The sequence below is a fragment of the Heterocephalus glaber genome, unplaced genomic scaffold (genome assembly GCF_053883595.1).
Source record: "Heterocephalus glaber isolate CG9 unplaced genomic scaffold, H.glaber_assembly_v1.0 deba00001781, whole genome shotgun sequence".
NCBI lineage: Eukaryota > Metazoa > Chordata > Mammalia > Rodentia > Bathyergidae > Heterocephalus > Heterocephalus glaber.
The window spans coordinates 11,338,202-11,361,791 of NW_028258467.1; the positions used below are offsets into that span (position 1 = coordinate 11,338,202).

General features: G+C 43.3%; 1 protein-coding gene across 9 annotated transcripts in view; it reads left to right on the plus strand.

The window, feature by feature from the left end:
• Clec16a (C-type lectin domain containing 16A) overlaps positions 1-23,590 on the plus strand; it is a 224,433-nt gene that overhangs the window by 57,653 nt on the left and 143,190 nt on the right. For 6 of the 9 annotated variants that reach the window (XM_087202956.1, XM_087202950.1, XM_087202952.1 and 3 more), the window contains exon 10: positions 14,453-14,684. In XM_087202956.1, the coding sequence (XP_087059082.1) occupies positions 14,453-14,684 (232 nt within the window). The remainder of the gene's footprint in view (positions 1-14,452; positions 14,685-23,590) is intronic. The other 3 variants (XM_087202951.1, XM_087202955.1, XM_004864892.4) reach the window with 1 other exon arrangement.

Sequence of the window (23,590 nt, forward strand, 5' to 3'; positions counted from 1 at the left end):
TGTAATAACCAAGTCAGGCTAGTTAGCATTTCTATCTTCTCAAACATTTATCCTTTTTTATTGGTCAGCTTTTTGTCACTGTAACCAAATGCCTGACTTACACAACCAAAAGTGGAAAAGTTTATTTTCACTCACAGTTTCAGAGGTTTTAGTCTGTGGTTGGCTGGTTCCAAGTCAGAAACATCATGGCAGAGGAAAGCTATCACTTCATGGCAGCTAGGAAGCAAAATGAGAGGGAAAAGAGCCAGAGAGGAAGGGGCCAGGCACCAGATACAGTGGTACCTCGGTTCATGATGTTAATTCTTTCCATGATTCTGGTCACAAACCGAATTGGACAAGAACCAAATCAAATTTCCCCACATAGTCAACATTGAGCCTAACCATTGAATTTGATTTGGTTCTCGTCCAATTCTGTTTGCAACCAGAATCCTGGAAAGAATAAACTTTATGACCTGAGGTCCCACTGTATAGTCCCTAAGATCATGCCCCCATGGGCCACTACCTTAATCAGTCTCTACCTCTTAAGCCTCCAAAACATTAAGGTCTCAGGAATGGATTTATCTAACTGATGAAGTTAGAGCTCGCATGATTCATTGTCTCTGGAAACACCACAGACTCCCAGAAATGGATGTTTCTCAGATCTTTCCTAGATGTTTCTCTGTCCAAGCAGGATGATAATCAAGATTGACTATCACCTGTTTTTATGTGCTGGCATCTCTAGATTCATCCAGTTATATTTGAAATACATTAGAAATTATTATAGACTATAGTTACTATACTGTGCTACGGAACATCAGCTCTAATTCCTTCTGCCTGACTGTATCTTGGGACACAGTATCAGTCTCTCTTTGTTCCCCTCTCCTCATCCCCTCCTAGTCTCTAGTGATCACCATTCAGTTCTCTTCTTCTAAGAAATTGATATGTTCCATTTCCACAGATGGTGAGAACATGCCGTATTTGTATTTCTGTGCCAAACCGGGGATTTTTGTAGGCAGGGTCTCATTTTAGCCTGTGGTGACCTGTGATGGAGCCACTGTTGTCTCTGTTTCACAAAAGAGGAAGCTGAGACTCATCTGGTCAGGGTTCCTTGGCTCATAAGTGGGTCTGAGAGTGAGGCCCAGGTCTGCCCCAACATTTGTGTGTTTTTATTAGTCCACGTGACCTGCCTGCTTTCTTAGAGGAAAATCTTTTCCTATTTCTCTAGTTGTTTAGCAGCTCTGTTTAAACAAAAGAATTCCAGTTGCTTCCTCGGAAGGCAGGTGGGCTTGGTCTGGGAGAGCCTGGATGGGCTTTCTAGCTGGGTGCTGCCGTAGCTCCTACACATCCAGTTGGAATTTTGGGGCCGCGTCACTTCCCTTCCCCTATCTGCCCTTTCTCCTGTTCTCAACCAGGACTTCCCAGGGAAGCCTGCCTGGTTCTTTCACATCCCCTTTCTGGGCACTTTGAGCCATTGTTTTCCCGCTGCCCAGCTGAGCTGCACCACTGAGCAGGTGCTGAGAAGCCCACTCAAAGGATTGCACCTTCCTGGGACTGAGGCAGGGTCACCCCGGCCATCTTCTGAGCTGTGGACATCACGGACACCTCTGTGAGTGATGTGTTTCAGTATCTGGCTGGAAAGGCTACATGGGTGACTCAGTGCCACTACTGGACTCCCTAGGAAGTCCACATGACTGTGCATCTGCTGCTTCTCAGGAACGGGCCTGGAATACTGTGTCCAAGTTCACCACTGCTCTCACCAAGCACACCAGCTCTGGGTAGCGCAGGCCTTAGCAGGCCTAAAGCATGAACGGCTTCTTCTAGCCTCAGCCAACAGATTCCTACAGGGACACTGAGCTGGTCCTTCCACTGCACTTCCTCTTCCTCACTGTCCTGGTGAACTCTTGTTGACTTTTAAAACAGCTCAGTTACCTCCTGCTCCATGAATCCCTCCAACACTGCCCCTGCCCGCTGTCTAGCCCCAGCCCAATCCCACTCCTTCCCGAGCCCTGTCACTGCTGCATGAGCCTTGTCTCTCACAGTGTCTGCATGGCTGTGTGGCTGTTTGGCCAGTGCCCATGCATCCTGAGGCCACTGTGAGGCCCCCGAGGTGAAGCCACGTCTTCCCGCACTTACCCTAGCACCTGCTGCTCAGGGAAGGAGTCAGTCAGCCCCCCAGTTGCCTCCAGAGAATCGAACTCCCCCATTGTGTAGCTTCTCCCAGTTTGTACCTAGGGAGAATTATTGTAATTATTATTACAGCCTCACTTCAGTGAAAACCCTCTAGCTGCAGAAAAACAAGCTCATGGCTTTCATTGATTCTGCATTATGGTGAGTTTTATAATTATTTCATATCATATATATTACAATGTAACAATATAAAGTGCACAATAAATACAATGCACTTGAATCATCCTGAAACCCCCACCCCCACCCCATTTGAGGAAAAATTGTTTTCCAAAAACCACTTCTTGGTGCCAAAAAGATGGGACTACTGCTCTACATACTCCCCTTCCTTCCTTCCTTTTTTTTTTTTTTTTAAGTTGAAGGCTGATGTACATGCAGTAAACTACATAAAAGGTACTCTGCTGGGTGATTATGTACATATAATTATACTTGTGCGTAATTCAGGTCAAGGCGGACAACTTTTCTGGCATCCTGTTTAGCTACTCCTCAGTCTGTACCTCCACCCCTGTAACCACCATTCCTGACTTCTATAGTTTTTAAAGTTTTGTTTTTTTAAAAATTGTATTAAGCATGATATCAAAGTTACCATCTTGACCATTTTAAGAGTACAGTTCAAGGACATTAAATACGGTCTTTAAAGATGTGTTTACAATTAAATGGTACTGGTCGTACTTTCTTGGGGCAGCACAGCTGCCTAATGTTGATGCAGACAGTATAGAAAGTGAAAGTTCCCCAAGCCTCAGAGGGAACCTTTGTTTCAGTTTGTGTATCCTTCCAGACCTTTGTCTATATATTTTCATGCACGTATCTGTCAATGCTGGAACATTTGATGTACATATATGTCCATATTTTGACCCATAAACCAAATCATTGATTGACTGCTGGATTGATCGTAGGTTGCTTTTCACATGCAGCCTGTGTCCAGGTCTTTCTAAGCTGACACACTCAGACCTTGTGAGGACATTCTGTGTGACCTTGTCTTGTCAGTGGTGCTACCTTGCCTCCTTCACCCAGGCACCCAGGCCTTGCTTGTCGTCTTCCCTCCTGACCCTGTCATCAACCCTTGCAGTGCCTGCTCTCAGATTCCCCCATTCCCTGAGAGGCCTCAGTCATTGCTGACCCCTAATGATTCTCCTTCCCCAGAGCAAGGACCAGAGCCTCAGGCTGGAGGAGGGCCAGGCTGGGGAGGGCAGCATTAACCAACATGGAGGTGCATTAACCAACATGGAGGTGCACATGCTTCAAGGAGAAAGATGTTAGGCCTTTGGGCCACCCTTGAAACTCCTGTTGCAACTTTGAGCTGGCCCTAGCCCCAGAAGCTAGCCCAAACTCCAGCCACAGAGCTCCAGGCCCCCGTGTTTCCTAGGCAGGTGCCCGACCGAACCAATACAGTCAGCAAGGAGACTGCATACCTCCATGCCCTCCTGCAGCTCCACTCAGGCCTCTGGGAGAGGATCCCTTGGTGAAGCCCTCACCACTGGTGTTTGGGAGATGGAGACCTTGTTTGCAGAGTCCTCTCCTCAGGGGTACGCATTGTTGGTTTCTTTTCAAGAAGATAAGCCAGAAGGACTTCTGAGTTTTGACTGTAGAGTGGGCTTCTCCACTTCTTTTGGTTAGTTTCACTGGGCTCGCTCTTTCATTGATTCAACTCTTGGGGCTGTTTGGTTCTCTTTTGTCTCCTCTTTTCTTTTCCTTTATCCATTGTTTTCTCTTTCCCTTTGGATACAGAATGGCACAAGCACTCACCTCTGCAGCCTTGAACTCCAGCAGCAGCCTGGTGAGCCTCTGCTCTACTTGGGCCCATGGCTGAGTGCTGAGGGCACCGTGGGGAGGAGGTGGATGCGGACCCTCCATCTGGAACATCCTGGATGGTCCAGTGTAATGGAAGATTCCTAGGAGGTCAGCAGCCAAGATTTTGGCAGGAGTAGCAGCAGTGGTGGCGAATCTCTGCCATATTTCCCAGCTGAGTTCCACCACCTTCTTTATGATAACTGGTATTTTGATGATGCTGGTATTAAGGGAAAATCCATTTTTGAAATAGAAAAGAAACAAAACTACCCATAAGCACCATGTCCAACTTACCCTTGTTGAGTTTTTTAAAAGTTATTATGTATACATGATTAGAAATCAAGTGAAAAAAAGTAAGTGTGCTGTCCGTTGTACACCATGCCACCAGCCTCCTTTTTCCCCCCAAAGATGAACTGCTAATATGTTCTTGTACCACTTTGTAGGAAAACTGGGGTTCATACTGTCACAGCCCTTGGAAACCTTTCCTAAAAGAGACCCTGCTGCAGGCACTGCTTTTGCTTTTTCCTCAGGGTGCTGTTTATGCATTAGTCTACCCAGGGATTAAAAAGACTTCAGTCTTTCTGACATCTCTGTGGGTTTCCGCGATGCGAATAGACAGACCAGAATACCTAACCATTTCCTGATTGATGGGCCTCTACATTATTTCCAGCTGTTTACTGGGTTGGTTGCATTTTTTTTTGTATTAAATTCTTTTATTGGTACATTGTAGGTATACAACACAATTACATTTCTCATTGGGAACGGTACCTTTACATAATGCATCTTGGTTCTTATTTTTTTCCCATTCCTAGCCCTCCCTTCACCCCCTCCACCCTTCCCTATTTACAAAGACTTTATTTCCATTTTTTCCATTTCTCATCATTTGTCCTTTCCCTTCTTTCCTTTCCCCTGCCCCTCCCACTACCCCTACCCTTTTGGACTTTCTCTTCCTATTTTGCATTATCGATTATTCATTCTAATCATTGGTACATTTTAGGTATACAATATAATGACATTCATCATTGGAAATTTGCACCTTTACATAGTCTCTCTTGGTTCTTATTTTTCACCCTTGCCCAGCCTTCCCTTCAACCCCTCCATTCCTCCCTATTTACAAAGATTTTGTTCCTATTTTTCCATTTTCTCATATTAATCCCATTCCCTTCTATCCTTTCCCCTAGCCCTCCCACTTCCTTTCCCTTTGCCACTTTTCTTCCTATTTCACATGACCTATTATACATTTTAGTCCTTACTTACACTTTCAGTTTCTCGCACCAGAGAAACTATTCGGTATTTATACATGTGTGTCCCATTTATTTCACTTAAGAGTATCACCTCAATGTGCATCCACTTAGCTATAAATGTCTCTAATTTCTCATTTTTTATGGCTGAGTAGTACTCCATTTTATTAAAAAACCACATTTTCTTTATCCAGTCTCCAGTTGATGGGCATTTGGGCTGTTTCCAAGTTTTAGCTGTTACAAACTGTGCTGCTATGAACATGGGTGCACATATATCACTGTGGTATGATTCTTTTAATTCTTTGGGGAAGATCCCCAGCAGTGGAATAGCGGGGTCAAATGGGACTTCCAGTCCTAGTTCTTTGAGGTATCTCCATACTGATTTCCACAGTGCTTGCACCACTCTACACTCCCACCAGCAGTGGAGCAGCGTTCCTCTTTCCCCACAGCCCCGCCAGCATTTGTTATTGGTTGATTTCATGATAGCAGCCATTCTTTCTGGAGTGAAGTGGAATCTCAGCTTTGTTTTCATTTGCATCTCTCGAATGACCAGTGATGTTGAACATTTTTTCATGTATTTATTTGCTATTTCTACTTCTTTGTGTGAGAAATGTCTGTTCATTTCAGATGCCCATTTTCGGATTGGGTTTTTGAATTTGGGAGGTCTGATCTTTTTAAGTTCTTTATAGATTCGAGATAGTAGACCTTTGTCTGAGGAAGAGCAGGTGAAGATTTTTTCCCACATTGTGGGTTGTCTCTTCACACTGCTGGTGGTTTCTCTTGCTGTGCAGAAGCCTTTTAATAAGAAGAGATCCCACTTGTTGATTGTTTGTGCTAGTTCATGGGCAACTGAGGTTTTGTTCATAAAATCTTTTCCTACACCTATGTCTTCAAGGGTTCTCCCTAACCTCTGTTCCAACTGGTTCAGAGTTTCTATTTTAATATTTAGATCTTTAATTCATTTTGATTTTAGTTTAGTGCACGGTGAGAGATATAGGTCTAGTTTTAATCTTTGGCAAGTTGAAGCCCAATTTTTCCAGCACCATTTATTAAAGAGGCTATCTTTCTTCCAGTGAGGGTGTTTGGCTCCTTTGTCGAAGATGAGATGGCTGAGTGTGTCTGGCGTTGTTTCTGCATCTTCTAATCTGTTCCACTGGTCCTCAGGTCTGTTTCTTTGCCAGTACCATGCTGTTTTTATCACAGTAGCTTTGTAGTAGAGTTGCAGGTTGGGGATTGTGATACCCCCTGCCATGTCTCTGTTACCTAGAATTGCTTTTGCTATTGCTATTCTGGGTCTCTTCTTCTTCCAAATGAATTTTTGGATTGTTTTCTCAAGGTCCATGAAGTATGCTGCTGGGATCTTAATTGGAATTGCATTAAATCTATATACCAGTTTTGGAAGTATGGCCATTTTCACTATATTAATCCTTCCTACTCAGGAGCAGGGGATGTCTGTCCATTTTCTGATATCATTTTCAATCTCTCTTTTCAGAGTGCCATAGTTTTCAGAGAAGAGGTCTTTGATTTCTTTTGTTAGGTTGATTCTTAGGTATTTCAGTTTTTTGGATGCTCTTGTGAAAGGAATTATTTGCCCTATTTCTCTCTCAGTGAGTCTGTCATTCGCGTAGAGGAAAGCTATTGATTTTTGTGTGTTGACCTTGTAACCAGCTACTTGACTGAATTTGCTTATTAAGTCTAGAAGACTTTTGGTGGAGTTCTTGGGATCTTCTATATAGAGTATCATGTCATCTGCAAATAATGACAATTTGACTTCATTTCCTATCTTTATTCCTTTTATTTCTTTCTCTTGTCTAATTGCTGTGGCTAATGTTTCCAGAACTATATTGAACAAGAGTGGTGATAGTGGACATCCTTGTCTTGTTCCTGATTTGAGTGTGAAGGAGTTCAGTTTTTGACCATTTAGTATGATATTGGCTGTTGGTTTTTCATAGATGGCTTCTATCAGTTTGAGGTAGAGACCATCTATTCCAATTTTTTGTAGGGTTTTTATCATAAATGCACGTTGGATTTTGTCAAATGCTTTTTCTGCATCTATGGAGATAATCCTATGGTTTTTGTTCTTGGCTCTACTGATATAGTGTATTACATTGATTGATTTTCGTATATTGAACCATCCCTGCATCCCTGGGATGAATCCCACTTGATCAGGGTGTATGATCTTCTTGATGATCTTCTGCATTCTATTTGCCAGTATCTTATTAAGGATTTTTGCATCTATGTTCATTAGTGAGACTGGCCTATAGTTCTCTTTTTCAGTTGGGTCTTTCTGTGCTTTGGGGATCAAGGTGATGCTTGCTTCCAGGAATGAATTTGGGAGTATTGCTTCCCTTTCAATTTCATTGAAGAGTTTAAACAGTGGTGGCAACAGTTCCTCTCTAAATGTCTTGTAGAATTCAGCAGTGAAGCCATCAGGGCCCGGGCTTTTCTTAGTTGATAAGTTTTTAATTACATTTTCAATTTCATTGGTTGATATTGGGTTGTTCAGTATTTTTAGGTCTTCTTCGTTCAACTTTGGTAATTCCTATGTATCTAGGAATCTGTCCATTTCTTCTGTGTTGTCCATCTTATTGGCATATAGGTTCTGGAAGTAGGTATTGGTGATACTCTGGATTTCTGCTGGGTCTGTTGTAATTTCTCCCTTTTCATTCCTAATTGCACGGATTTGGGCCTTTTCTTTCCTTTTTCTGACAAGGTTGGCTAAGGGTTTGTCAATTTCGTTGACTCTTTCGAAAAACAACTCCTGGCTTCATTGATTTTTTTGTATCGTTCTCTTAGTCTCCATTGCATTGACTTCTCCTCTAATCTTTATAATTTCCTCCCTTGTATGAGCTTTGGGGTTGTCCTGCTCTTCTTTTTCTAGAAGCTTGAGGTTCAGCATCAGGTTATTTAATTGGACTCATTCTGTTTTCCTAATATGCGTATTCACTGCTATGAATTTCCCGCATAAGACTGCTTTCATTGTGTCCCATAGATTCCAATATGTTGTATTGTCATTATCATTTAATTGAAGGAACTGTCTGATTTCTTCTTTAATTTCCTCTGTGACCCATTGGTTATTCAGAAGTGTGTTGTTCAATTTCCACGTGTTTATGAAATTTTTCCAGTTTCTTTTGCTATGGATCTCCAATTTCATCACACTATGGTCTGATAATATACAAGGGATAACTTCAGTTCCTTTGCACTTAGTTAAACATGTTCTGTGTGTGAGTATGTGGTCTGTTTTGAAGAATGACCCATATGCAGTGAGAAGAATGTGTATTCTGATTTTTGTGGGGTGGAAGATTCTGTAAACATCTGTTAAGTTCATTTGTTCAAGAGTTCGATTGAGTTCTAGTATTTCGTTACTTATTTTTAGTCTAGTTGATCTATCTATTTGTGACAGTGGGGTGTTGAGGTCCCCCACTACAATTGTATTAGTGCATATATGACTTTTCATGTCCGTTAGTATTTGTTTTATATAGTTGGGCGCACTAGTGTTTGGTGCATATATATTTATGATTGTCATCTCTTCCTCTTGGATTCTTCCCTTTACAAGGATGTAGTGTCCTTTTTCGTCTCTCTTAATCAGTGTTAGTTTGAAATCTACTTGATCTGCAAAGAGGATAGCTACTCCTGCTTTTTTTCGGGTTCCTGTTGCATGGAGTATTGTTTTCCACCTTTTAACTTTCAGTCTATGAGTTTCCTTTTGAATTAAGTGTGTTTCTTGTATGCAGCATATTGTTGGATTTTGCTTCTTGGCCCATTCTGCCAGTCTATTTCTTTTGATTGGTGAATTGAGACCATTAACATGGATGGTTATAACTGAAACATATTGACTTGTCATTGCCATGACTTTTTCTTTTTGTTGGGTACTCCCCCTTTACATTTAATTTCTTGTCATGCCAGATGGGTTCATTCTGCATTGCTTCCTGGGGTTGTGATCCTCAATGTCTGTTCCTAGGATATTGTGTAAAATTCTTTGGAGTGCTGATTTGGTATTCACGAAGTTCCTAAGGTGCTCTTTGTCATGAAAGTCTCTTATTTCTCCATCCATTTTGAAAGATAGTTTTGCAGGGTACATCAATCTGGGTTGGAGGCTGTTTTCTTTTAGGGCTTGGAATATGTCACTCCAAGCTCTTCTTGCCTTGATGGTTTGTGTTGAGAAGTCTGCTGTGATTCTGATGGGCTTTCCTTTGTATGTGATTTGTTTCTTTTCTTTAACTGCTTGTAGAACTTTGTTCTTCTGTTGACTTTCTGGAATCTTAACAATTATATGCCTATGTGTAGATTTTTTTTGATCAAGGCTATTTGGAGTCCTATATGCTTCACTTATCTGTATGTCAAGCTCTTTTCCCCTGCTTGGGAAATTTTCTGCCATTATTTCTGTGAAGAGATTTTTTATGTCATCTGCACTCTCTCCTGTTTCTTCATTGAGCCCAATCAGTCTTATGTTATTCTTCTTTGCATCATCTAGCAGTTGCTGGATTGATTTCTCATGTTCCCTTCTAATTTTGAAGCAATTTTTCTTTTCCTGGTCACTAATTGCAATCTTATCTTCTATATCTGAAATTCTGTCCTCACATTGGCTCATTCTGCTGTGTAGACTTTCAATGGAGTTTTTCATGTCCTGGAAATCTATTTGCATCTGTTTTATGGATTCCATTTGTTTCCTATGTTGGGATTCCATCATGTTTCTGAGCTCCTCTCTAGATTTATTAATCATGTCTTGCACTAGGGGCACAATTTCTCCTGTTATCTGAGAAATTATTTCTGATTTCATTTTTTCCAGATCCCCTTTTGTTGCCAGTTCAGTGGGTCCAGGTGGTTGAGTATCAGAGTGTTCCATCTCATTTCCCTTTGGGGTTGCTGTAGGTGATCTGGATGTCTGGTTTTGAGACTTATTTACATGTTTTCTCATTTTGACAGTGGCAGGGGGCTGTTAGCACCTGCACAGATTACCTCCTCTGAGCTGGGAGAGGTGGGACAGGGGCCAGGAGCAGCGGTAGGGATGGTGGCCCAAAAGCCCTTTCCTGTGGGCTGGGAGCAGCGGGAGGGATGGTGGCCAGGAAGCCCCTTCCTCTGGACCAGGAGCAGTGGGATGGCGGCTCAGAAGCTCCTACGTCTGGGCCGGGAGCAGTGGGAGGGATGGTGGCCCAGAAGCCCATTCCTCTGGGTCAGGAGCAGTGCGACAGAAGGTGGCCCAAAAGCCCTTTCCTCTGGGCTGGGAGCAGCCGGAGGGATGGTGACCAGGAAGCCCCTTCCTCTGGACCAGGAGCAGTGGGATGGTGGCTCAGAAGCTCCTACCTCTGGGCCGGGAGCAGCAGGACTCAGTACTGTGGTCTGGTGGTCCGGTGTCCTCTGTGTCTTTGTAGTGTGGAACCAGGTGGCTGTAGAGAGGAGCGGGGGGGCGGGGTCCAGTGGATTGTTGCCGGGGCACGGGCTGATTCAGCATGTTCTGCAGGACTCGGGACCTCGGTAGGGCATGTGCAGACCTGCCTGTCTGCAGCGGGTTGATTCAGCATCTTCCGCATGACTCGAGACCTCGGTAGGGCGTGCACAGACCTGTCTGTCTGCAGCGGGCTGATTCGGCATCTTCTGCGGAACTCGGGACCTCGGTAGGGCGTGCACAGACCTGCCTGTCTGCAGCGGAGTGATTCAGCATCTTCTGGGTGACTCGGGACCTCAGTAGGGCATGCACAGACCTGTCTCTCTGCAGCAGGGTGATTCGGCGTCTTCCGCATGACTCGGGACCTCGGTAGGGCATGCACAGACCTGCCTGTCTGCAGTAGGGTGATTCGGCGTCTTCCGCCCAACTCAACGACTCGGGACCTCGGTGCGGTGTGGGGTTGGTTGCATTTTAAAGGTTGGAATTTCTCCAGTAGGCACGCCTTCACTCTTCGACCCAGACACCTGGTGGTCAAGAAAAGTAGATACCTTTGGAAAGTTCTTAACTTTATTCATTTGTTTGTATGGGTTGTTTGTTTGTTTGTTTTTGAGACAGGGTCTCACTTCATAGTTCAAGCTTGCCTTGAACTCACTATGTAGTCCAAGCTGGCCTCAAACTCAGCCTCCCAAGTGCTGAGATTACAGGTGTGCACCATCATGCCTGCCTGACCTTGTTTGTTCTTTGAGACAAGGTCTTGCTATGTTGGCCAGGCTAGCCTTGAACTCACAGTGATCCTCCTGCCTCAGCTTCCTGAGTGCTAGGATTACATGCATGCACCACCACACTTGACTCAAATTCATTTTTATCGTTGATTTTTTTTTTCCCTTTGGGTTTTTCTTTTGGGAAGCAGGCAGACAGGAAGATAACTGTCAAATGTTGGATGCTCACTCTTTCATCATGCTCTGAAGGAAGGCTCTCTTTTGTTTTGTTTTGTTTTGTTTTAGTACTGGGGATCGAACTCGATAGTCTCTCTTGATCTCTCCCTCCCACCTTCCTTCCTTTCTTTTTCCTTTTTCTCTTTTCTTCTCTCTTCTCTCTTCTTTTTCCTTTTCTTGCACTAGGGATCAAACCTGGGGCCTTGTTCATGCTAGGTAAGTGCTGAACTACAATCCAGCCCTGAAGGAACATAATCTCTTCCTCCCTCCCTCCTTCCTTCCATGGGATGGGGGGTGTCTCTATGTTGCCTAGGCCTATTGGGAACTCCTGGGCTCAAGTGACCCTCCAGCCTTAGTTTCCCTTATACGGGGACTGTAGATGCATGCCACTATGCTCAGATTCCATGATTGCATTTGGTCTGAGGCAGCCAGAATGATATGCTCCATCTTGAGACACAGAGCCCAAGGAGGCAGCTGCTCTTTGATGGCCCACACCCTGAGCCTTCTGTTTCACTTCCCTCCACTCTGCCAGGTGCTCTGAACATCTGAGTCCATGAAGAGCTTAGGGAAGGGTTTCTGCCTCTACCTGTGTGGATTTCTGCTCACAGCTTCTGACTAGGCAATGTTTTGCTGTGTTGGTCTTGGTTTTCTGTGTCTGAGAGCTTCAATCACTGTGTGGCATGCTCTAATTCACTGGGGATAGGCAGTGATGGGAGGAAGTGAGTCACCTCATCTTGGGGCCCTGACTTGCTGGCTGTGTTCAGTTGTACAGCACCCTGAGTGGGTTCTGATGGATGCTGTCTGTCAAGCAGCCTAGGCTGGAATGTCCTTATCCCCAAGCTCAGGGTTGTTGGCATCTCTAATACACTATCTGGGTTTCCTGCACTGTAGTTTAATGTCTCAATTTATCTGTCATTGTTGTGGTTGAATAATCCAAAACAGGTAAATAAAAATGAATGTTTGGATTGGATGCTAATTTAGGACTCAATTGCATTTTGTTCTGAGCATTATTGAAATTAATGGGTTCCTTGAGCACATACCACTTATTGGCAAAGTACAGTGGCCCCCAGAATACAAACAGTGGTTCTTTAGGGCAGATTCATGAGATAGATAATCCATATCAAGATAATGGAAAAGTTTATTCTAAAAGTTTTTTTTTAATGACAAAATGATGTCTGAACATTATCCAGAGTCTGGAAAGAGACAAATGTTTCAATCAAACCCTGACCCCAAACAAATCAATTTCCTTTTGTCTTTGCTCCTTTCTAGACATGGTCCATTTGCATGTGTATACTTTTTTTTTTTTTGGATAGGTCTCACTATATTGCCCAGGCTGGTCTCACATTTCTGGACTCAAAACAGTTCTTGTGCCTTGGCCTCCTGAAGAGCTGGGACTAGCCACATGCCACTACACCTGGCAGTATGTGTATACTTTTTTTTTTTTGGTACCAGGGATCGAATATAGGACCTTGCGCTTGTGAGGCAGGTGGCGGAACCACTAAGCTAAATCCCCGGCCCTAGTATGTGTATACTTTTTAAAGACTGCTAAATATGGAACTTAGTCTAAGTGTCTGGTGAAACACTGTTATTTTAGAAGGAGCTTGCTCTTTGGAGTTCACATGCTTGCTCTGCAACTTACTAGCTGACTTACATTCAGCAAGTCCCTCAACTCTTCTGGGCCTTTGTTTTCTTGAATCTGAAATGGATTGATAATTCCTGTTTATCATGGTTGTTAGACTGAGATCCAGGAATATGAGATGTAAGCTACAGGTGACAGGGGCCATTTTCATTTCTCTGAGGCCTCTGCCTTTTCTAGGGGGAAACTTTTTTGTGTGGAACAAGCTGATCTTTGGCCCATCCCTGTTGCTCACCAGGATCACCTTCTGAGGAGACTAACTGGAACAAAACACCCAACAGTTGTAACTTAAAAGAAGAAAGGTTTATTTTGGCTCACAGTTCCACTGGGTTTAGTCCATGGTCATTTGGCTCCAAGGCAGAAACAGTATCATGGAGGGCCCTGATGCAGACAGCTGCTCACTCCATGGCAGCTGGGAAGCAGAGAAAGGAGGAGCCAATGACAAGAATACACCCTTATAGGTCATGCCCCCAGTGACCCACCTCCAACCAGACCCCGCCTTCTAATAGAACATTTAACTATAAACTCATCAATCTAAATTAATCTGCCGATGAACATAGTGTGTTCCCATGATCCAACCACCTTTCAAAAGCCCCCACCTTTGAACACATGAGAATTTTGGGGGACATTTTAGATCTAAGTCATAACACCCAGCAGGTAGCTATGTCCAGAACATCTTGCCTCTTCTTTTCTGTTATTTATTTTTATAATAGCAAGGCACCCTGGCATTCTTTTTCTTGTAGTGATATGCAATTTCTTTTAAAATGAATTTAAGAGTTAGTAATAATATCAATGTGCTGTAGTTGAGATACAGATTGTACAGATGATGTGTGGGTTTAAGCCCCAGCCCTGCCAACTCCTGGCTGTCCAACATCAGACAGATGATTAGTACCTCTGAGCTTTGGCTTCCTTATCTAAATATTGAGGCCAAGAGCAGGGCTATCTTGTGGGGTTGCTATAGAGTTTAAAGGAGATAATATGGCTAAAGCCCATGGAACAGCAGGTGGCACATACAAAGTATGTAAAAGCGTCATCTGGAAACATTTTTCCTATGTGAACAACTGGTATTTGGGGATCAAAGAGCTGGTACAGTAAAATATAGTACTTCTGACTTAGCAATAAATGGTAGCTGGTGTTACTGTTTTGGTTATTTTATGATAATGATGTTAGTAATAGTCTTAACTCTAAACCAGCATTTTGTTTTGAAGATGAATTTCCTTGGCAGAAACTGTTGGGCAGCTTGTTGGTATCTAGTGAGATTCTAGCATTCCCATTCATCTGTTGCCTTTCTTGGACTTCTTAGGCCAAGCCCAGCATTCGGTGCTTCATTAAACCCACCGAGACGCTCGAGCGGTCCCTTGAGATGAACAAGCACAAGGGCAAGAGGCGGGTGCAAAAGAGACCCAACTACAAAAACGTTGGGGAGGAAGAAGATGAGGAGAAAGGGCCTGCCGAGGATGCCCAGGAAGACACCGAGAAGGCTAAAGGTACAGAGGGTGGTTCAAAAGGCATGAAGACGAGTGGGGAGAGTGAAGGTGAGTGTACCCTGGAACCACACCCTCACCAGCCAGCAAGGCTGCCCTCCTGTCCTCTGTCCTACTTCTGTGCATTCCTGATGCCCACCAGTGTACCTCATTCTGGACAGTCCAGCCATTCAGAGGTAGCTGTGGGCTGTCATAGCAGATCCAGGACAGGTCCCCCCCCCTTGTTGGATGCATGACCTGAAGCAAGGCTTCACAAGTAGTACCCACTTGGTAGTGTTATTAGGGAATCGAGTGCAAGTATATCTAGCCTGCTCAGAACAGTATCTGGCCCATGGTAAATGCTGTATTTGTTGCTCTTACTACTGTCACTATTGTTACTACCATCATCTTCATCATTATTGCTGTCATCCTTATTCCCAGTAACTTGGGATTATGATTTGGGTCCAGTGTACTGTGGAAAGAAAGCGGGGCCCATGGTTAATGAAATTATATGCTTTAATAGATTATAGGTTTTAGGAGTCATATAATCCGCCAGATTCTTCCATGGGGAGCTTTGAGAAGTCCCATTTGTTTGGAGTGAGGTACACTTATGTGTGGTGCATAATATACTTGGTAAGCAGAGCCCTCCTTGCCTCCTTTGCCTGGGCCAGGAATGATTCACCTTGCTTTCTTTACCCCCTTGTATAAATGGTAAACCTTGAACTGGAGAGCATTTGCTCTGGGATTAGACATGCTTGAATTAGCCAGTTGCTCATGTCATGGTCCAGGCTCAGAGCCACCGCAGATGGGGCCTCTGGCTACAGCCCCAGACACTGGGGTGGGAGGAGTGAGGATGGGGACTCTGCTTGCTGGTAGTGGGGCTCTTTCTGGTAGGGAAGGTCTAGCCACACCTCTTGGAATGAATGTAGCCTCTCCTCAGCAGCCCAGCATGGGGCACACTATGCCATCCAGCCCCCTGGGCCCTAGGCCGGCATCGGCCACTCTGAAGCCAGCTCTCCCCAGTCCCATGAGCCAGGACTATGTGAACTCCTAGTCCAGGGCATCTAGAGCTGCAACACGGAGCCACTCCCTGAAGCAGTGATGCAGAGCACACTGTCCCACATCTCACTGGCCCTGTGATTTTCTTTGCAGTTGTCCATGAATGCAACAATTGCGTGTCAGTAAGTGTAACCAAAATATATCGCCCTGGTGCCTGATGCCACTCAGACCTGTTTCTAAGGCTGAGATCTCTAGACTGCTTTTCTTTTCAAAGTGTAGGGCCGGAGATTTAGCTCAGTGGTTCTGGCACCTGCCTTGCAAGCTCAAGGTCCCAAGTTCAACCCCCGGTAGCAGAAAAAAACAACAACAAAGTGCACAGTAAGCATTTTAGTTTAGGAATTCTTCTTTGGCCTGAGAAACTTTTGCCAACAAATATCACTTTGGTGGGGAGGTTGAGGGACAAACACAAGGTAAGTCATGTATGTTTGCTTATTTAGGTCATTTTTGTTTTTTGTGTTATCTTGGAAGGAAGTCATCTGCTTAAACCCTAGGTTTAGCTATGGTATACCCACGTTAAGGAAAAATGGACATCTTCATCTCATTTTGGACACTGTGTTCTTATCAATTTTGTCTTGGAAAGATGCTGCTGCTTTTGTTCCAGTCCTTTTAAGGACTCTAGCCATGCCTCAGCTGTGACTAACAGTGGAATGGACAGGACAGGCTTGGTCCCCAAAGCATAATCAATTAGTCAGCCTGGCAGTCCAGTCCTGGAGCAGGGGGGGCTGCAAGCCAGCTCAGCCAGGCTGCTGTTGCTGCTGAGGCTGGATGGTGCTCCCTGGTGCCAAGCCCTGCTACCCTGTGCGGAGGCAAGGGGAGAACCTTTCACCAGCCTCCAGAAGCAGGGTTTTCAAGCAAGATTATGCCAAACAGGACCCAGGAATTTCTCCAGAGGCTTTGCTTGAGCAGCTGGTGCTGACTTCAGAGCTTGAGCAAATGTGGCTGTCAGTGACCCTCAGCCATTGTGGTGCCTTCCTAATTTCTTGAACATATTCATCATTTCAAAATATGATGGGCCTGTTGTCTTCCCACTCAGCTCACCATAAATAAACAGCTTTCACAGACTCGCTCTGCTGGGCAATAGCACTTGTATTCTAGAACTTTCTGAGTTGTATCTGTGATCTCAGTTATCATATTTGAAGGTGCAGATGGTGTGCTTCATCTGAGTCTGGCTTTGAACAAAGCCCTGCAGTTGTTAGTTGCTGTAGCTTGAAAGGATGTCAGGCACATTCCCTCACTCTCATAGCAAACCAAAGGACAGCAGTGCAGAGGGTTGCTGTGGTCCAGTGGGCCAGGCCTGGGTCATGCATCTACTGTATAGTGGCTCCTTCAGTGAACTCTGAGGGGCAGGTGTCAGAGGCATGGGGCATGGGTGCTGGGCCAGCAGAAACAGCAGGATCCCCCACCACCAAAAGGCTCTGCTGTGCTCTGGATACTCCCCACATGTCTTGGGGCTTTCTCTCTTCCTGGGTCAAGGTGGTTATGTGGCTTTTTTCTCTTCCACATTGTTTTTTCCATAGCAAGCTTTTTGCATCATCTCTGGATCTAGGAGGTAGTTGAGTTATAGCAGACAGACACAGGTGACTCTTAGTATCAAAGTGCTGGTGCCAATCCCTCATCTCTGCCACCCCCATTCTAGTAGTAAATACAGGAGTAAAAAGGGCATGTGGTCACAAGGCACAGCTTGCCCCGACCGTATTTGAATGTCGAATTACTATGTTTTTCTCAAATGCAGCACCCAGAACTCACACCTCCTCCACATGTAAGCCCAGATGAGGAAGTTATATGAAATGAGTGTGCACCCCTATCCATCTACTCCTATCCCCAGTTGGCAGAGAATTTGCTTTACCTCAGGCTCCAAGTAATGCATGACTCATTTTCAAACCAAGAAATCACAGGGCCCTAAATTAACAGAAATTGAATATTAAAAGGAAGAAGAGAGATGTCTTAGTCTCTCTAGCCAAAGAAATGTTCCCTCTGCCCACGAAGCCAAACATCCCAGGACACATGCTCATTTCTTAGCTCACCCTTCAGTATGAAAGGACAGCTGTCTCTTTTTGGATTTACTTAGAGCAGTAACTTAATAAGCGGACCTGAGACAAGAGAGTGAATCACTCGAGCTCCTCATTTGCACAGTAGGGCTTGACTTTTGTTTCTTGCCTATGGAACAAGTGGGCATTTACTGCATAGCCTGACCTTCAAAGCCTGCTCTTTTTTTGGAATTCCAGCAAGGGCATGGGATGCCGGCAACAGGATTGACTTTGAACCTGCTGGGTCAGCTGGGATTGAGGGATGGGATCCCTTGGAGTTTGGGCCCCCAGTTTTGCCTTTTCTTTTGAAGTCTACTAGAGTGACATGAACCCTGGCCTTATTTCTGGCTCATCTTGCAAAGCCTAGCAGTGTTCTGAGTGTGTGAGCCAGGGACTGAATGTTGGGAAGTTGGGGTCTAAATCCCCTGTGCCCCTGCCTCTGAGTAGCTGTGTGACTCTGAGCAAAGCGTCACCCTCTCTGCGCTTCTCTACCTATAGAGGGGCTTCCTCATGCCCAGACATCAGGTTGTCACAGTGAGAACATCCATTCTGCGACATTTAGCTCATGGCACTTGACCCCGTGACACATGAGCCCTGGCCAAGATGGAGGGCAGGGTGAGGAACTGAAAGGGGATTTGATCCTGGGTGAGTGGACACTGTGCATAGGCCCCAGTGAGTTCTGCAGGCCCCATTTCACTGTTTGTTTCTACAACTAATAAGTGAGGTGAGTGAGGGTGGGTGTGTCTGTGTGCGCAACATAGTGGGAAGAGAGGGAGGAGCAGGCTTGGCTGGCGCAGAGACGTGGGCTGCTAGCTTTTCAAGCAGGTTTAACTAGAATAAGGAGGAAGACAGAAGGTGGATGAGAACAAATCCACTAAACAACTTCCCAGAAACCATTCAGAATTCAATCTTTTGCTGTTTAGTAGAAGATACCAAGGAAACAAGGGAGGAGCGGCCCCCAAATTGTCAGCATACACTGTCATTGTCAGGGGTTATTTGTTCCTTGAAACTGTGTTCCAAAGGCAACCAATTATGTGTAGTTCTGCCCTTATTTCCTAGGTAACCAGCAGCACATTTTCCCCTTCCCTAAACCTTCTTTTGAAGGCCTTCTGATTCTTCCCTTCCTGTCCTTTCATTGTCTGTCTTGCTGTGATTTCTGGAATACAGAACCCAGAGGACAATTGATAAAATCCTTGAATTTGTGAAGTCAAAGACTGTTGGGAGGTCATACCTGTCATTTCCCTGAAAAGCACTTCATTTACCAGATATTAATCAGATTAGAATGTACATCATCCCAGGCGAGTTGATGAATTATTGCTGTTATTTGAAAAATCAGTGTGTCAGAGCATTGGAGGAGCTCAAGGTTGTGGCCAGAGTAGTCATATCAAGAGATGGAAGTTGACCTCTGTGGGTCCTGAGAGTCCTCAGGACCTCTCTGGGCTTTCAGTGGCTCCACCAGCAAAGCCGCTCCTTGGGTAACAGAGATGGGACTTTGCCAGTCTTTTTACATTTTTTTCTTAACTGTGGTAAAATACACATACATAACATGAAATCTGCCATAGTAACCGTGTTTAAGTGCAGTTCAGTAGTGTTAAGGATATTCACTGTGGTGCCCATCCTGTACCATGATCCATTAACAGAACTCTTACTTTGCAAAACCGAGACTCTGTGCCTATGAAACACTAACTCTCTTCTGCTCCTGCCTCCAGCCCATAGCAGCCACCATTTTGCTTTCTGTCCGTATGAATTTGACTGCTCTAGGGGCCTTGTACAGGTGGAATCATACAATCTTCATCTTGTCATGCTGCCTTGTTTTTTGTTTGTTTTATTTTTAAAGTGGAAATATTTTTATTGATTTTAGTAAATGCTTATATGCCTGCTCTTACAAACCATTCAAACAATTCAGAAATATACAAAGTAGAAAATTAAAGATTCCATAATATCATTCCCGTACAACCATCTACTGAAAATATAGGAAGATTCACTCATAAATACAAAGAAACATAACAATACGTGAAGTGAGGATCATTACTTGATCATAAAATAAACAGAAAACTACAATTTAATATAGCCACATTGGGAAGTTGGAGAAAGGTAGAAGAGAGCATAAGAGATTGAAAAATCCTTCTTTATCCCTTTATAAGTCGACAGAAATATGGATGTTTTATTTAGCACTATGTCTGTATAGATGAAAACAAACAGCTAAGGAAGTTTTAAGTAGTTGCTTCTGGAGAAGAGAATTTGCAGTTGTAGGCAGGGCAAATAACTGCAGTGTTTGGTTATAAGCCTTTGAGAACTACTTTATATTTTATGAGTATTTACTGCTCGTCCAGATTGGAATAAAGCTAAAAGAGATAAGATGGGAACACATTCATATTTAAAGATAAAGTTCTCCTGAAAAGCTTATTAACGTAACTGTTAACAATAAATCATTCAGCTTCTTAGTCTTTATGAAGTTTTTGATTTAAAGATTAAATTTATTTCAGAAGTCCTCCTGTAAACCAATTAGACATGAATAAAGCATTTACAGTGAACTTCTGAAATAAATCATTTTAATATATTTTATGAAAAGACAATAACATTACTGTGAGAGCACTAATTTTTCTTATTTTTACAAAATTAATTGTTTTCAAGATTATTACTAACAAATCTTGATTTTTAGTACAGGTTTAGGATCCCTTATCCAAAATGCATAGGATTTCAAAAAGTGTTTCAGAGTTTGGATTTCTTCAGATTTTGAATGTTTGCAGATATCTTAAATATTGAGAATAAGGAGTTATCTTGAGAAGAGTACCCAAGTCCAAACATGAAATTTACATATGTTTCATGTACACCTTATACACATACCCTGAAGATAACTTTATACCATATTTTAAATAATGTTCACATGAAAGCAGGTTTCATAGTGTGGAATTTTTTTCACTTAAGTTATCATGGATATGACAGCATTTTGGATTTTAGATTTTTGGATTAGAGATGCTCAACCTGAATTGTGCTAAAATGCAATAGAAACATGATACTTTAAAATTATTTTTAAATTTCCTATGAATTTTATTCTAGTAAAAAACAATTTTGTATTGGTTCTTAAATTCAAATTCTAAAACTAATCTTTAGTCCCCAGTTAGACTTTGAACTCAAAGCTTTCTAATGATATTTATATAATAAAATAATGTATATCACCGAGATATGTGCTTTTCTCTGCCCTTGGGTGTCTTGAGTCATCTACTGCAGAGGGGCCCCAAGGCCTAGGCTTCCTCTTATCTTGCTCTTCAGATTTGGAGCGCTCTTCCTTCATCTTCCCTTCCTCCTCCTCATCGCCTTCTTCTGGTTCAGGGATTTTCTATGTTTTCCTTTTCTGCTTTCCTCTTTGAAAGTTCATGTTCTCTGGCATATTTCTAGGATGGGTGTCCACATTGCCCAAATTCATAGCACATTCAAAGCAGTTTTTCCTTCAGATTCATTATGCCGTTCTCCTGCTGTTGAGGCCAGTGCTTGCCTTTATCATGCCGCCAAATGACTGTTCATTATTCATGCTCTGGTGTGCTTTTGTGCAGCATCTTTTCCACCAAAATAAAACAATGCAACCCCTTTTGTCTTCTGCTATCTTTATCTTTCCTTGTAGTAATCTTTACAGCTTTGCCATGCTTAGAAAATGCGAGCTTTGTGTCATTGTGTGTCAGGGAGAAAGGCGAGTTGGATACACACACACTGTGCTCTTTCTTGGAGCCAAGCCATGACCCTTTTCTTCAGGGAGTGACCAAGAGACCAGAAGAGCTTGAGCTTCTTTGGCTCAGCTGGTGCTCAACCCTGTCTCTTCCTGGCCCCTACCAGGAGCCTGCCATCTCAGGTCCCGGAAAGGGACAGGTGCTAAGAGTTGCTGGCAGAAGCAGCACCCAGACCAGCTGGAAGTGGGCCTGGTGTTAATGCCTCTTGAATGCTTGCAAATCTCCCTTCTTAAATGCATTCAACAGGCCTCGTTTATTCATCATGTATATTTTTACAGGAGCTTTCTATTTATGCTGAGTTTATGCTTATAGTAATTTTTAAGACTTTTAATTTGGAAATAATTTCAAATTTACAGAAAATTGTGAAAGCAAATATAAAAAATACCCCTTTACACTTTACCCAGTTTTACCTTTTACTGTTTTATGCTATTTGCTTTACTTGTGTTCTTTCCATCCCACCCCCACATTCTCTGTACTTGTCGGAAGAATAAGTTACATCCATCATGTCCCTTTCCTCCTTTTAAATCTTCAGTGTACATTTGCAAAGAGCAAGGTGTTCATCTTGACCACAGTCAACTCATCAACTCCATAGTACTTTCTTACTCTTCTTGTTCCAGTTGTATGGCCAGCCTCATCATGTCATTTTTTTTTTTTTTTTTTTTTTGGTACCGGGGATCGAACTCGGGACCTTGTGCTTGCAAGGCAGGCACTGGAACCACTGAGCTAAATCCCTGGCCCCTCATCATGTCTTTTATTGCGTATTTTCTCCTCAGGTACAAGATAAGATCCAGGCTTGGGTAATATCTTCAGTTGTCATGTCTCTAGCCTCCATTATTCTGAAACATTACCACAGCCCTTCTTTCTCTTTCAGTGGCAACTTTTTTGTTTGTTTGCTTTCTTATTTGTTTGTTTTTGGTGCTGAGGATAGAACCCAGGGCCTCAGATTTGCTAGGCACACGCTATACCACTGAGCTCCCCCGCCCCGCCCCAACACCAACATTGGCTTTGCTGACCCACACAAGAATATTCTAATGAAATGGTCCTCATTTTTTCCTGACATGTCCTCATATTAGACTCAGGTTCTATATTTTTGGCTGGAATGTGGCACAAGTGATTTTGTGTCCTTTTCAGAGTTTCACATTTGGAGGCATATGATGTCCTTCTGTCCCCTTTGGATGATGTTCATTTTGATCACCTGCTTAAAGCTTTGTTCAATTTCTCCACTATCTAATTTCTTTTTCTTTTCTTTGCAACTAATAATAGTCCCTAGGAAGACATGTGGAGATAATGTACCTCCTTCACAGTTTCTCCTTGGACTTATTTAGCCCTTGTTGATAATTCTTGCCTCACCTAGTCTTTACTGTGATGGTTACAAAGTGATGACTTTCCAATGGGCAGCCTGCTCTCCATGTGTAGAAGTCTGTCCTCATTACTCTACTGTATGCGAGGTCCTTTCTTTTCCACATTTATTTACCTTTTATCAGCACAGATCACAGCTTTTTCATGGTTTCTCTTTCACTGTTGTATTTATTGTGGTACTCCGGTCATCCCAAAGTTGGCCCATGGGAGTCCTTGCAGGCTGGCTGGGTGTCCTTGTGATAAGCCCCCATCACTTTGTTGAGCAGGTCCTTAGACTTACTGGTGTGAGAAAGTATTCTGTGTTCATCTTGTACCCTTTCTATCTATCCCTGGAATTAACCTTTTCTCTGCAAAGCTCTGATTCTTCTCAGTGGGTAATAGTTTTATGAACCAAGATCTGAGCAGTAAATGTTCTCATTGCCCCTGAATATCTTTGGTTTTTGGTCCTTTCAGTTGATAGGGCTAGGGAGGAAAAAAAATATATATATATGTACATATACACATTTATACATGCATACATGTACATATAAACATGCTTACATATATACATATTTTTTAAAGTTTTAAGTTCCTACCAGGACCTCCAATTCCAATCAATTTTCACAGGATTCTTTCCTTATCTTTTCCCATTCCAAATTTATATATATATATGTTCTTCCACAGGAAGGTCCTTGGCTCTCCACAGGCACATTTGTTTATTTATTTGTTTCTTGGTTTGTTTATTTTTGCTGTGTTTGTTTATTTTATTCTTGCTGAGTAGCCCAGGCTGGCCTTGAACTCTCTATGTAGCCCAGGCTGGCCTTGAGCT